The sequence below is a fragment of the Pongo pygmaeus genome, chromosome 11 (genome assembly GCF_028885625.2).
Source record: "Pongo pygmaeus isolate AG05252 chromosome 11, NHGRI_mPonPyg2-v2.0_pri, whole genome shotgun sequence".
NCBI lineage: Eukaryota > Metazoa > Chordata > Mammalia > Primates > Hominidae > Pongo > Pongo pygmaeus.
The window spans coordinates 128,384,073-128,396,715 of NC_072384.2; the positions used below are offsets into that span (position 1 = coordinate 128,384,073).

The 12,643-nt window shown below is 43.2% G+C and overlaps 1 protein-coding gene across 1 annotated transcript; it reads right to left on the reverse strand.

Annotated features, from left to right (window-relative positions):
* Nucleotides 1-447: 447 nt before the first annotated feature.
* On the reverse strand, nt 448-1,751 carry LOC129031617 (small nuclear ribonucleoprotein G-like). The gene is made up of 2 exons (XM_054478138.1): nt 1,533-1,751; nt 448-582 (listed from the first exon to the last, which is right to left on the reverse strand). Exons 1-2 carry the CDS (start codon nt 1,749-1,751, stop codon nt 448-450), a joined length of 354 nt encoding a protein of 117 aa, XP_054334113.1.
* Between the last annotated feature and the right edge of the window lie 10,892 nt (nt 1,752-12,643).

Here is a 12,643-nt window from a genome sequence, read left to right on the forward strand (position 1 = left end):
TAACTAAACTCCTGACCTTATTTGGGTTTCACTTGTTTTCCACTAATTTGTTTTTTCGGTTTGAGGATCCTTCCAAGAGACCACATTACATTTAGTTGTCAGGTGTCTTCAGTGCTTCTCGGACTGTGATAGTGACTCAGTTTTTCCTTGGTTTTAATGACCTTGATATTTTTGAGGAGTCAAATATTTTTAATTGTTTACATTTTATTATTACTTTTACGAAAAGTGGATTTTCTTTCTTTCTTCTTTCTTTCTCTCTCTTTCTTTCTTTCTTTCTTTCTTTCTTTCTTTCTTTCTTTCTTTCTTTCTTTCTTTCTTTCTGTCTCTGTCTCTCTTTCTTTCTTTCTTTCTTGCCTGTCTTAGTCTGTTCCTGCTGCCATAGAAAAATATCACAGATGGAGTAATTCATAAATGATAAAAGTTTATTTCTTCATCCATCTCCAAAAGCTAGGAAGTCTGAAGCCAAGGTGCCGGCAGATACACTGCTCTCTCTGCTTCCTTGTTGCTGTGCTCTCCAGAGAGGATGAATGCTGTGTCCTCACTTGGCAGAAGGGACGGGATGACCAGCCAGCTCTCTGAAGCCTTATAAATAAAGGCATTAATCCCATTCACAAGGATGGAGCCCTCATGCCTAATCATCTCCCACCATCACTTTGGGATTTAAGCTCCAACATGAATTTTTGGACGGATGCATACATTAAAAACTGAGCAGCCACCAATCCACCATCCTGGAGGCTCCAAGAGCTTCTCATGTGATTCACTTATGACTGCTGTGCACCTGCCAAATTCAGGATCTGCTCACCAGTAGCTGCACAACCCAGGGAGGAAGGGAGGATCTATTCCTCTCTGCCCCCTTCCTAATTCGTTGGCTGTCCATTCTTTCCTTCCTTCCTTCCTTCTTTTCTTCCTTCCTTCATTCTTTCCCTCCCTCCCTCTCTCCCTCCCTCCCTCCTTCCTTCCTTTCTTCCTTCCTTCTTTCTTCCTCCCTCCCTCTCTCTCTTCCTTCCTTCCTCCCTTACTTCTTTCCCTCTCTCCCTCCTCCCCTCCCTCCCCCCTCTCTTTTTCTTTTTTTCTATTACACAAGTTTATTTAACAAAAAGTCTAATATGAAAATGTACATGACCTAATTTTTACATCATAGTAAAATGAGCCCTTTGGAGAGAGGACATGGGTTTCTCTGCTGAAGAGCTATTATTTATACTCATTCCAAGGCTTCTAACTATTTATTTATTTATTTATTTATTTATTTCTGAGACAGAGTTTCACTCTGTCGCCCAGGCTGGAGTGCAGTGGCGTGATCTCAGCTCACTGCAACCTCTGCCTCCTGGGTTCAAGCGATTCTCCTGCCTCAGCCTCCTGAGTAGCTGGGATTACAGGCGCCCACCACCACACCCACCTAATTTTTGTGTTATTGGTAAAGACAGGGTTTCACCATGTTGGCCAGGCTGGTCTAGAACTCCTGACCACCAGTTATCCACCTGCCTTGGCCTCCCAAAGTGCTGAGATTACAGGCATGAGCCACCGCGCCCGGCCAAGGCTTCTAACATGATGATACTGTTTCCTTGTATTACCACCTTTCCAATATTGTTCCGTTGCCCACTAGTTGCCATCTCCATGCATCCCTCTATCACAAGATTCATAAAGGGCTGAAATCTCTGCAATATTCTTTGAACATGTCTGCCAGCATTTAACTTCAATGATAACTTCTTGTCCATAAGTTTTTTCAACTCGAGAGGGTGAGCTTTGCTCATGGTGTCTACTCCACAGGCTCACAGATGCCTTGGAACGGAACCTCTTTCTTTCTTCTTAGTAGGTGGGGTCTCCCTATGTTGCCCACGCTGGCCTCAAACTCCTGACCTCAAGCAATCCTCCTGCCTCAGCCTCCCAAACTGTTGGGATTACAGGTGTGAGCCACCACACCTGGCACAAATCACTTTATTTGAGCAAAGTTAAGTGTTAACAAGCGAAAAGCCAAAAGGGGGCTGTTTTTCCCCCATTCAGTGTTTTGGCAATTTGGCAAAAAAGGGGTATCAATTTCTTCAAAACCTGGGCTAAAAGACTCAGGGAGATCTGAGAATCCCATTTTGAGAAGCCATTTTCTTCTTAGAAGTAACTGAGGTGCTGTACGTATGTCAAGAGAGAAGTAGGTTGCAGAACAAGGTGTGCTTTCCACAAGGGAGTTTTGCCACCAGGAGGAAAAGAGAAGATGGATTGCAGGAAGGAAAAAAGGGCTCTAGGCTGGATGCAGTGGCTCATGACTGTAATCCCAGCACTTTTGTAATCCCAGGCCGAAGTGGGTGGATCACTTGAGCTCAGGAGTTCAAGACCAGCCTGGCCAACATGGCAAAACCCTGTCTCTACTAAAAATACAAAAAATTAGCCGGGCATGGTAGTGCAAGCCTGTAATCCCAGAGACTTGGGAGGCTGAGGAACAATAATCACTTGTACCCGGGAGGTGGAGATTGCAGTGAGCTGAGACCGTGCCATTGCACTTCAGCCTGGATGACAGAGCGAGACTCTGTTTCAAAAAAAAAAAAAAAAAAAGAAAGAAAGGAAGAGCTCTCCTTGCCCCCAGGGATGGAGGCCTGATGCACCTCTCTCTTAGCGAGCTTGGTGTGGGGTAACTACCCAGTAACCTTTATATTTTTATTTTATTTTATTTTTGGGGGGTGGACAGAGCTTCTGTCATCCAGGCTGGAGTGCAGTGGTGTGATCTCGGCTCACTGCACCCTTTGCCTCCCGGGTTCAAGCCATTCTCCTGCTTCAGCCTCCCGAGTAGCTGGGATTACAGGTGCCTGCCACCACCCACAGCTAGTTTTTGTATTTTTAGTAGAGACAGGCTTTCGCCATGTTGGCCAGTCTGGTCTCGAACTCCTGATGTCAGGTGATCCACCTGTCTCGGCCTCCCAAAGTGCTGGGATTCCAGATGTGAGCCACCGTACCCAGCCTTCAGTAACCTTTTTAAAAATAGCTTTATCAAGATGAGTTCACATACCATGTAAGGTATACAATTCAATGTTTTTTATTATATTCACAGGGTCGTGCAGCTGTCACCACAATCTAATTTTAGAGCATTTTCACACTCCCGGAAGAAAACACATGCATTCACAGTCATTCCCCATTCCTTTCCCACCTCCAGTTCCTGCATCCATCCATGTCACTTCTATTTCTATGAATTTGCCTATTCTGGACATTTTATATAAAGGGGAATCATGCAGTGTGTGGTCTTTTGTGCCTGGCTTCTTTCACTCATCATGAAGTTTCTGAGGTTCATCTGTGTGTAGCATGTATCAGTGCTTTGCGGGTTTCTTTTTGCTGATCAATATTCTACTGTATGGACATACCACATTTTATTATTAATGACCAACTCCATGAAAAGGGGAGGAGAAAACCAGCAGAGCTGTCATATAAATGATGCTATAGCCTGGATAAAGTGAAAGAGAAGATACAGCTGCCTTTTTGAAAAGACTAGAGTGTTATGAGTGTAAACATCTAAACATCTGACAGCAGGAACCACTTTTTTTTTTTCTTTTTTTTTTTTTTTTGGAGGCGAAATCTCACTCTGTCGCCCAGGTTGGAGTGCAATGGCATGATTTCATCTCACTGCAGCCTCTACCTCCCAGGTTCAAGCAATTCTCCAGCCTCAGCCTCCCAAGAAGCTAGAATTACAGGCACCCATCATCATGCCTGGCTAATTTTTTTTTTTTTGTATTTTTAATAGAGACGGGGTTTCACCATGTTGGCCACGCTGGTCTCAAACTCCTGACCCCAAGTGATCTGCTTGCGTTGGCCTCCCAAAGTGCTGGGATTACAGGCATGAGCCACTGCACCTGGCCCAGGAACCACATTTCTATGTATTATTCTCCTTGTGTCTGTCTGGCCCTGCCTGGTCTCCAGCCCTGCAGTCCCCTCTGTGTGGCTAGGACTCCTGGATTCTCACCTGCTGGCCTGGCATTGCTCCATTTTAAGGACATATTTTCAATGTTGAGTGTGAAGAGTGGATTTAAAAAACACTACCTTACTATCTATTTATTTATTTTATTAACAGACCCAAAGCTTACAACCTCATTGCTTTTTAAATATTATTTTGATATTCTGGAAGATAACCATAGACGATCTGTTAAAGAACAAAAAAGGAATGCTGTTGTTACAGTAGGTAGCTAGTCAGACATGAACAGGGCAGGAGAGGCCCCCCCGACTTCCCACCAGGAATGTCAGGCAACCATCAACCATCTGGTTGGTCAGGTGGGTTGTTAAATTGCCTTTCTAAAATAATAGTTGGTCACAGCCAGTGCCAGGGAAAGGCAGTCTCTCAGTAGATAGAAAAAACCTGAAACTGGTGATCAGCAGCTTCCCGATAAGATCTCAGGCGTTGGGTGAGTAGGCTCAAGCATGCACATTAAGAGGCGAAATGGCAGAGTTTAATTGGTATATGACCTTATAGGAACACTCGCCTGGGAAAGGAAGAACAGCTCAAGGGAGCGTGCATACAACTTCAGTAAACACACTGTGCATGGGGCCCCCCCCAAGTGCTGGACGGCCACTGTGCATGCGGACAGCCCACCCCAAGGGAAGAATCTGGGGAAAAGGGACAGATGCCAAGACCCCAGAAGCATGCCAACGTATAAAACCCCAAGTCAAAGGTCAAAGAGTGCACTTGCCTTTCAGGTCGCCTGCTTGGCCCTCTTCCAAGTGTAGTTTACTTCCTTTTATTCCTGCTCTAAAGCTTTTAAATAAACTTCTAGTCCTGCTCTAAAACTTGCCTCAATCTCTACTTCGGCCTTATGGCCCTTAGTAGAATTCTTCCTTCTGAGAGAGGCAAGAATTCAGGTTGCTGCAGACACGTAAGGATTCGCCGCCAATAACACTGTGATCAAATATGTTTGGGAAATGACTTATGGCCCCTTTTTGGAGATATCAAAATTAATCTGAGTATACAAATGCCTCAGCAAAAACATCAGTAAAATATTTGGCGAGCTTTGCTTAGCCTAGGGCCACCCAAGATACCCCTCACCCTCCCCAGTGACCATGGTGTTCCACCAAAGAGTGGAAAATGCCCCCTTCCAGACAATGTGCTAGGACTCTGCCCCCTTGCCCAACCTGACTGTGCAACCAGCTGTGATTTCTGGGCTTCTGCCCTATTGCTGGGGCCAAGGCCAGGTCTCAGTTCTAGAGACGGCCGTGCTTATTCTCAGTCACTTTGCTCTCACCCCAGGGACCGCAGCCTGTCCTGAAAACTGGGCACAGTGATGGGGCTCTGTTATTTTCTGTTCATTTCTCTGTTGTTCTCTGCATCCCTACCCACTTTGTTGAATAGGTCTCTTCATAGATTGCTTGTCATCTCTGGGGACACTCCAGTTTCTTAACTCGTGAGCATCCTGACATCATGTTCTTCTGCCTGGATGATCCACAGCTGAACTCATACGGCTCCCACCTTCTGTAGCTGCTGTCCACTCCATTCCTGTCTCACCTTAGGTCTTGACACAGTCCCCAGTCTTCCTTGTCCCATGGTTGTCTACTGAGGCCAAGGTGCTGTGTGTGAGACACAGCAGTGCCACTCAGGAGTGGCTTGCACAAGGTGGATGTCCAAGACTGTGCTGCTGAAGTTGTAGCAGGCAGCATCCATGTGTTCATCCTCCTGCATTGTTTCTTTATTTTATTTTTCGAGATGGAGTTTTGCTCTTGTTGCCCAGGCTGGAGTGCAATGGCACGGTCTTGGCTCACCGCAACCTCCACCTCCCAGGGTCAAGTGATTCTCCTGTCTCAGCCTCCTGAGTAGCTGGGATTATAGGCATATGCCACCACGCCTGGATAATTTTTGTATTTTTAGTAGAGAGGGGGGTTTCATCATGTTGGCCAGGCTGGTCTGAACTCCTGACCTCACATGATCTACCTGCTTCGGCCTCCCAAAGTGCTGGGATTATAGGAGTGAGCCACCATGCCCAGCCTCTCCCACATTATTTCATTCTGTACTATGTTGTTACTGAAGGAGCATAAGCTCTAGTGCCAGGCAAACTCACGTTTCCATCTGGGCCCTGGGACTTACTAGCTTTGTGGCCTGAGGTAGGACATACATTTTTCTGAGTTTCAGTTTCTTCATCTGTAAAGAAAAATGGGTGTGACTACACCCATACACTTACCTCTCCCAGTTGTTGTATGGATTGATTTAGAAGGTGTAGACAGCTTCACTGTTCACAAGACTCATGTGATTCTGGTATGAGTAGTTTCCAAATATCATTCTGAGAGACACAGGAGTAAATAATGGATTCAAAAGTCCCTAGCCTGGGATTTTTTTATGTTATGAGTTAATATTTGAAAATCACTAACAAAAAGGTCTGGAATAAAAGGCATGTTAGTGTTATGTAAATGTTATTTAAAAAAGGAAGCTCCCTTTCTTCTTCCTTCTAGATAGTAAGGATCTTGAGCTATTGACTGAGGTTTCAAAGTGAAGAAATGGGAAAAACCATTTATATGGGGTTGCTAGTCACACCAGGAGTTGGGGGCAATGCCCGCCTTGGTTGGATTCTACTGTCGTAACAATGGACCCCACAAGACAGCCAGAACTTCAAACAGCATGGAAGAGGTGATCACTGTGCTAGCTGAGAAGTGAAACTTCATTGCGCTTTTGAGGAAATTCTCTCACCAAAAGGAAAGAAAAACTAAGTGGATATCAAGTACAGTTCTGCTTCTCAAATCGTGTAGTGATTCCCCTCCCACCCACTTAGAGTAACCACATCTCAAGCACTTTCTTGAAGATCCCTGCCTGTCTTACTAGAATATCCTCCTTGTCCACTCAATGTTTTTTTTTTTGAAACAGAGTCTCTCTCTGTTGCCCAGGCTGGAGTGCAGTGGTATGATCTTGGCTCACTGCAACCTCCCATGTTCAAGCGATTTTCCTGCCTCGGCTTCCACGGTAGCTGGGATTACAGGTGCCCGCCGCCATATCTGGCTGATTTTTGTATTTTTAGTAGAGATGGGGTTTCACCGTGTTGGCCAGGCTAGTCTTGAACTTTTGACTTCAAGTGATCCACCCATCTCAGCCTCCCAAAGTGTTGGGATTACAGATGTGAGCCACCGCACCTGGCCTGTCCACTCAACTTTAATCCTAGCATCAAGACCTTTTCTGTTATCTCATTTTTTGTCCCCTGTTTCACTTTCCCAGATCCATATAACACCAGTGAGAGATAACCCCCAATACTTAGGGAGAAGTGTGATCTCACCGTGTCCACTTTTTCCCGAACATGAACTCCACGATTGTTTCCAAACAGTAAAAGCAGTTTCTCCTTTTTATCTCTTCTGGTAAAGCTGCAGTTGGGAAGCAGAGAGGTTTGGCAGAGTTGATGGGACCTTTGGGGTGGTTTGTCTCCTATTAGAAAGAAAATGAGGGTAGGAAGCTGCTGAACAAAGAGTCTCTGCCCTGCCTTTGCAGGGCTGCTGAACCTCATAATGGGCAGAAGCTACTGCCAGCCTGCTGCATAGAGCTGTCTTTGCAGATTTAATACTTTAGTGAGGGGCTAGGGGCCTACTGCAGAGCCCAGGATATAGTCAGTTACTAAACCTTGCATCATGAAGCCAGTTGGCAAATCTTTAGTTTTGTTCTGGTTAGATGTGACCATGACTTTGGTTTTTATTTACTTCTTTCTTTTGTATAACTATAAATATTTTTAGACTGGGTGCTACACAGTTAAGTCTGTATATATGATTTGCATTATCCAGTTTAGGCCCAAAGTCAGGAAAATTGCTGCCATGTAAGATGAGTTGACATGTTCCTGTTTTTGTGGCTAAGAGGCTTTGGTATATAGAATTAGAAAAATGCTCTCAATAGCAAAGACTTGGAACCAACCCAAATGTCCATCAATGATAGACTGGATTAAGAAAATGTGGCACATATATTCCATGGAATACGATGGATCTATAAAAAAGGATGAGTTCATGTCCTTTGCAGGGACATGGATGAAGCTGGAAACCATCATTCTCAGCAAAATATCACAAGGGCAGAAAACCAAACACCGCATGTTCTCGCTCATAGGTGGGAATTGAACAATGAGATCATTTGGACACAGGGCGGGGAACATTGATCACTGGGGCCTGTCGGGGGGTGGGGGGCTGGGGGAGGGATAGCTTTAAAAAAAAAAGAAAAATGCTGACTCAAGTAAGAAAACAATGTGTTTATGTCTTGGAGTTGGTGATAGAGAATGATTTGGAGGAAAAACCCTCTTGATTTTGCAACTAACTAGTTTTAAGACTTCGATGAAATTTGTGGGTGTTTGGTCAACTTGCTTGTTGAATTGGATGTGTTCACTTATAGCCCTGAAATCTGACTGTGGATTCAAACATTTCACTCCCTTTTCTCCAAATCATTTTACATGTCTAACTTGAAGCCCTGAACTGATAAACATAGATGACAGGAATAAAATGGTTCTACATTTTTCATATTTCTCAATAGGTTTGGGTTTCCCTTTTGGGAATTTTTTTCAAAAGAGAACTGATTGGCTCTGGTCCTGGTATCAGGAAACTACTTGCTCAGTCAGGCAGAGAATGAAAGGCTTGAGATAAAGGGCCTGGAAACAGTTTATCAGTCAGATTTTCAAAGGAGGAGTAATCAAGTAGTGTAGGAAAAGCACAGCATAATTGTCTGAACAAGGATAAAGGAAAGAAGTGGGGAAGTGCCACAGCTGGGAAATTAGCTGTGGTGCTCAAATAACTGGGATCCTGGAATTCTGACCATAGGAAAGCACTGAGGGAAATTTGGAGCCTCTTTTGTTACAAAAAAGACCCTGGGCTGTTGAAATTCCTTTGTGTAGTAGGCTCAGGGAAATACATTGAAAAGAAGAAACACAGTTTTTTGTTTGTTTGTTTGTTTTTAGAGCAAATCTAAGGATTTGCAGAAGTGCTCCGAGGTAGCCATTCTTCAACTTTTTGGAGTTGTGGATCCTTGAGGGCTTGGATGAAAACTATGGCCTACTTCTCAAGAAAAATAAACCTACACATACAGAGCCAAACACGATTTCTGGGGCTGGGTAAACATCTTGAAGACCAGCCATGGCAGTGCCTAGGGATCCAAACAATTTGAAGTTAATAATTCTTCAGTTTGAAGTATTGTAGCAAACTGCTGTAAGTGATAAGTAATTATGAAGCAAGGAGTATAAGGAAATGCTTCATGGAAGACAGAGTTACCTCTAGCAATGCCGTGGAAGACTTGGAAAAGTTACAGGGCAACAGACAGAAGCAAGGTCACAAGGCTGGAAGTCAAAGGAAAACACAGTAGAAGAAGCTTGGGTTTTGGAAGAAGGTAGTTCAGTGTTGAATTTCTGATTCCACTGGAGTCTAGCCATGTGAACCTGGGCAAGTGTGCTTACCCAGGTTTGGAATCCAGTGATTCCAGGGCAGCTGTCAACTTTCTCCTTTTATGGCCATTATGGAAGAAGTGGGTGATGGAGCAGAAGCAGCGTGGAATGTGGGTCTGGATTTATCTGGTTTCAGATCTCAGCTCTGACATTACAAGTTTTGGGTGACCTTAGGCAAGTTATTCAATTTTCCAAGTCTCTTATCTCTAAGATAGGTATAGAAATAGGTACCCAAAGAATGATGAGTACATAAATAGCATGTTATAGAGAGAGCTTTCAGTAATTGATAGGCTTCATTATGAGAAAGGAGGCTTATTTAACTTCAGCAGAAGGTACATTTTGGGAGAAAGTGGCAGATCTATGAAGAAATTAATGCCAAATTGTAAATATCAAAAAGCTATAAAGCTCTGTCCATTTTTGGGTAAATTTTACTCATTTAATATTTTTGTGTGTCTTCCTATGTGACTTCCTACTTAAGTTGTTAGAATTTCTTTCGAAGGTAATGGGTGAAGAATGGGAATAATAGGCATGGTCTTCATTTTAGGGGATTCTTTGGATATTAGAGCCCCAAGAATAATTGTTTGGGCAGGATAATTTCTGGGTTGCTAGACTCTGCCAATGATTAGTGATATACCTTTGCATAGGTCACTTAAGTTTTGTGGACTTCAGTTTTCTTATATATTTAAGAAGATAACTTCCTTTTTGTGTTTCATGATTCTATGATCCTGAGGTTCTATTGTAGCCAGAATAAGGCTGAGATATTCTGTGATCTAGTTTTTAAAAAAAATTATTTGTATATTTTCTGAGAGGTGGGGGTCTTACTATGTTGCCCAGGCTGGTCTTGAACTCCTGGCCTCAAGCAGTGCTCCCACCTCAGCCTCCCAAAGGCCTGGGATTACAGGTGTGAGCCACCATGCCTGGTATAATTTAGTCTTGTTCAACATGACATCCAGCAATCTACTAGTCTAAGCACAAAGTTCTCAAAAATAAACTTCAACTTACTGTAGGATTTCTTGTAGAGGTAAGAAATCCTCTACAAGTTTTTTCCATAGAGCATCATTTAGCAAAACATTTCAAGCTATTCCCTTTAAACATTTTTCCTTTCTTTAAAATTTCAAACTCATCACCTCACTCTGTTCATGTAATTTCCCCATCATTACTCTTCTTTCCTATTTACTACTTCTCCTCAGGTCTAGTTCCTACAAAAGGATCTTGCCTGTGTCAAAAACAGCCCCCTGGGGAAGTTGGACTGGTCTGTCAACCCCTTTTTCTCCCCAGGGGACCAACCAATTAGAACAATGGAGAACAATTTTTGTGATGTTATCATCCTATTATTCTTTGATTCTGTGGCTGGGGTGAGGACACCGCTTCAGAAAACTACCATATTAATACAGACTTTGAGCTCTGAGACCTGAGACCAGGACAGCCAAGGTGGGAGAGAAGGAAATGAGTTGGAGGCAAAGTGTAAAAAGAATTACTGAAAAACAGATTGGGCAAATGAGGGTAGGAGTAATCAAAGGTGACTTCACATGGTTCGTCCATCTTCCACACATCCTTGAACTTTTGAGCACCCTCTGTCAGGTGCTAAACGGACAAGGACAGGACGATACAGGTGATTATGTGGCGTGAAAAACAAAGCCTGATGGGAGTTCAAAGTAGAGAACTATTTCATCCAATTATGGGAACTTCCTTGAAAAAGTAGCCTTTGAATTAGACATTGAATGACATGTAGAATATGACCACCTAACAAGAGTGATGGTTGGAGCTACTCCAGGGGCAAGGGAAAACACATTAGGGAAAGGTCTTAGATATTTTTATTACGTTGAGTGAGACATAAGACCAGAAGAGTTTTTGTATTTTCCCTGGACTTCTTGGAATGACGGAATTGCACAGGAGAAGGGTGGATAGAATTCCACCAAGTGAGTTCCCTCTCATGTTCTGAGGGGCTTCTCCAAGCCTGCAGATGTGTATGCTGAATGTTCCCTAGGCTAGTCACCTTGACAGTGGTGAGGGTCTGAAGGCCTGGATCTAAGAAGGCCTGGCTCTAAGAAGGCCTTGTGTGTCCCCAGAGACAGACACACAATCGGTTCCTTTCCCCTCTACTCTTGGCTTTGTCTTCTGTCTGAGGCTGATATGTGTTTAGCATTCACTTTCCCAAACAACTTCTTTCCACTCTCCTCATTTTCCAAATCTTCATTTGGGAATCATGCTAACTTTTCCCCCGCATCCTGAATCCCTGTTTGAGTTTCTCTGTTTGTGTCACTCTCATGGGCTTGGCGAAGGGGATCAGATGGCTCATGTGTGATCATGCCAGACAGCTGTTAGTCACTCCTGGGAACTGGATTTGGTTCCAGTTTATTCAGTGAGACTTAATGCTGACAGACTACTTTCTACTCTAAAGTCAAGTCTCTTCCTGATGTACAGGAAATGATAAATAAGTCACGACAAAAAGTAAGACCAAGAAGTCAGCAATCATCATACTGCGAGAGTTGAGGGTGAGGAGGGAGCTGGGGTAGTCCTTGCCAGAACTCCAGGCCAAATAGCTCACGTGCCAGGTAAACTTTTGTAGGATGCTGGCATGCACATTGTGGGTGGATTGCAAATTTTTTTGAATGATGAAATAGAAGCAAGGTTTTTTTTGTTTTTTTGTTTTTGGCATCACATACAAGAAATGTCTACAGGTGCCAGGAGATAATCTTATCATATCTAGGAAGTTTTTGTGTGTTTATTTATTTACTTATGACATTGTTCTCCCTCTTCCATCTCTAGAATATATTTTCTCTCCTTAGTCAAAGAAACCCTAATTGCTGTTTATGATTCAGACGAGTCTTGAGAGAATAGAAGGAAAAAAGAGAACGACTTCATTTCTTTTTCTGTGTAAAATGTCGTGTGTCATATTCCCATACTCTAACACTTTATTTGTAGTATCTTCATAATTCACCAACTTCTTTAAAGGAAGAGAATAGTTTTTAATATATCTTTGCTTCTCTGAGAATATTCATTAGAGTGAGTGTTCACTGCTAGGTTGTAGGTTACCTGAATAATGTCTCCTTTAATAACATAAAATGTGGAACACAGAATTTAGAACCATATTTTCCTCTTTCTATTTATTTTTCTTCTCCTTATTCTCCTCCTCCCCTTCCTCCTCCTCCTCATCTCTTTCTCTTTCTCTCTCTCTCTACTACTGAGTTCAGATCTCACTTTTGTCACTTACTTCCTGTGACTCTGGGCAAGTTACTTCATTTTACTTTGTAGCAGATTCCTCACTTGTTAAATGGGAATTATAACAGTCATTG

Coding starts and splice junctions, on each gene's coding strand:
- LOC129031617 (XM_054478138.1), bottom strand. CDS start 1,751: ATGAGCAAAGCTCACCCTCTCGAGTTGAAAAAACTTATGGACAAGAAG. Junction 583..1,532: donor TCATCATGTTAGAAGCCTTG/GCCGGGCGCGGT, acceptor TTTATTTATAAG/GCTTCAGAGAGCTGGCTGGT.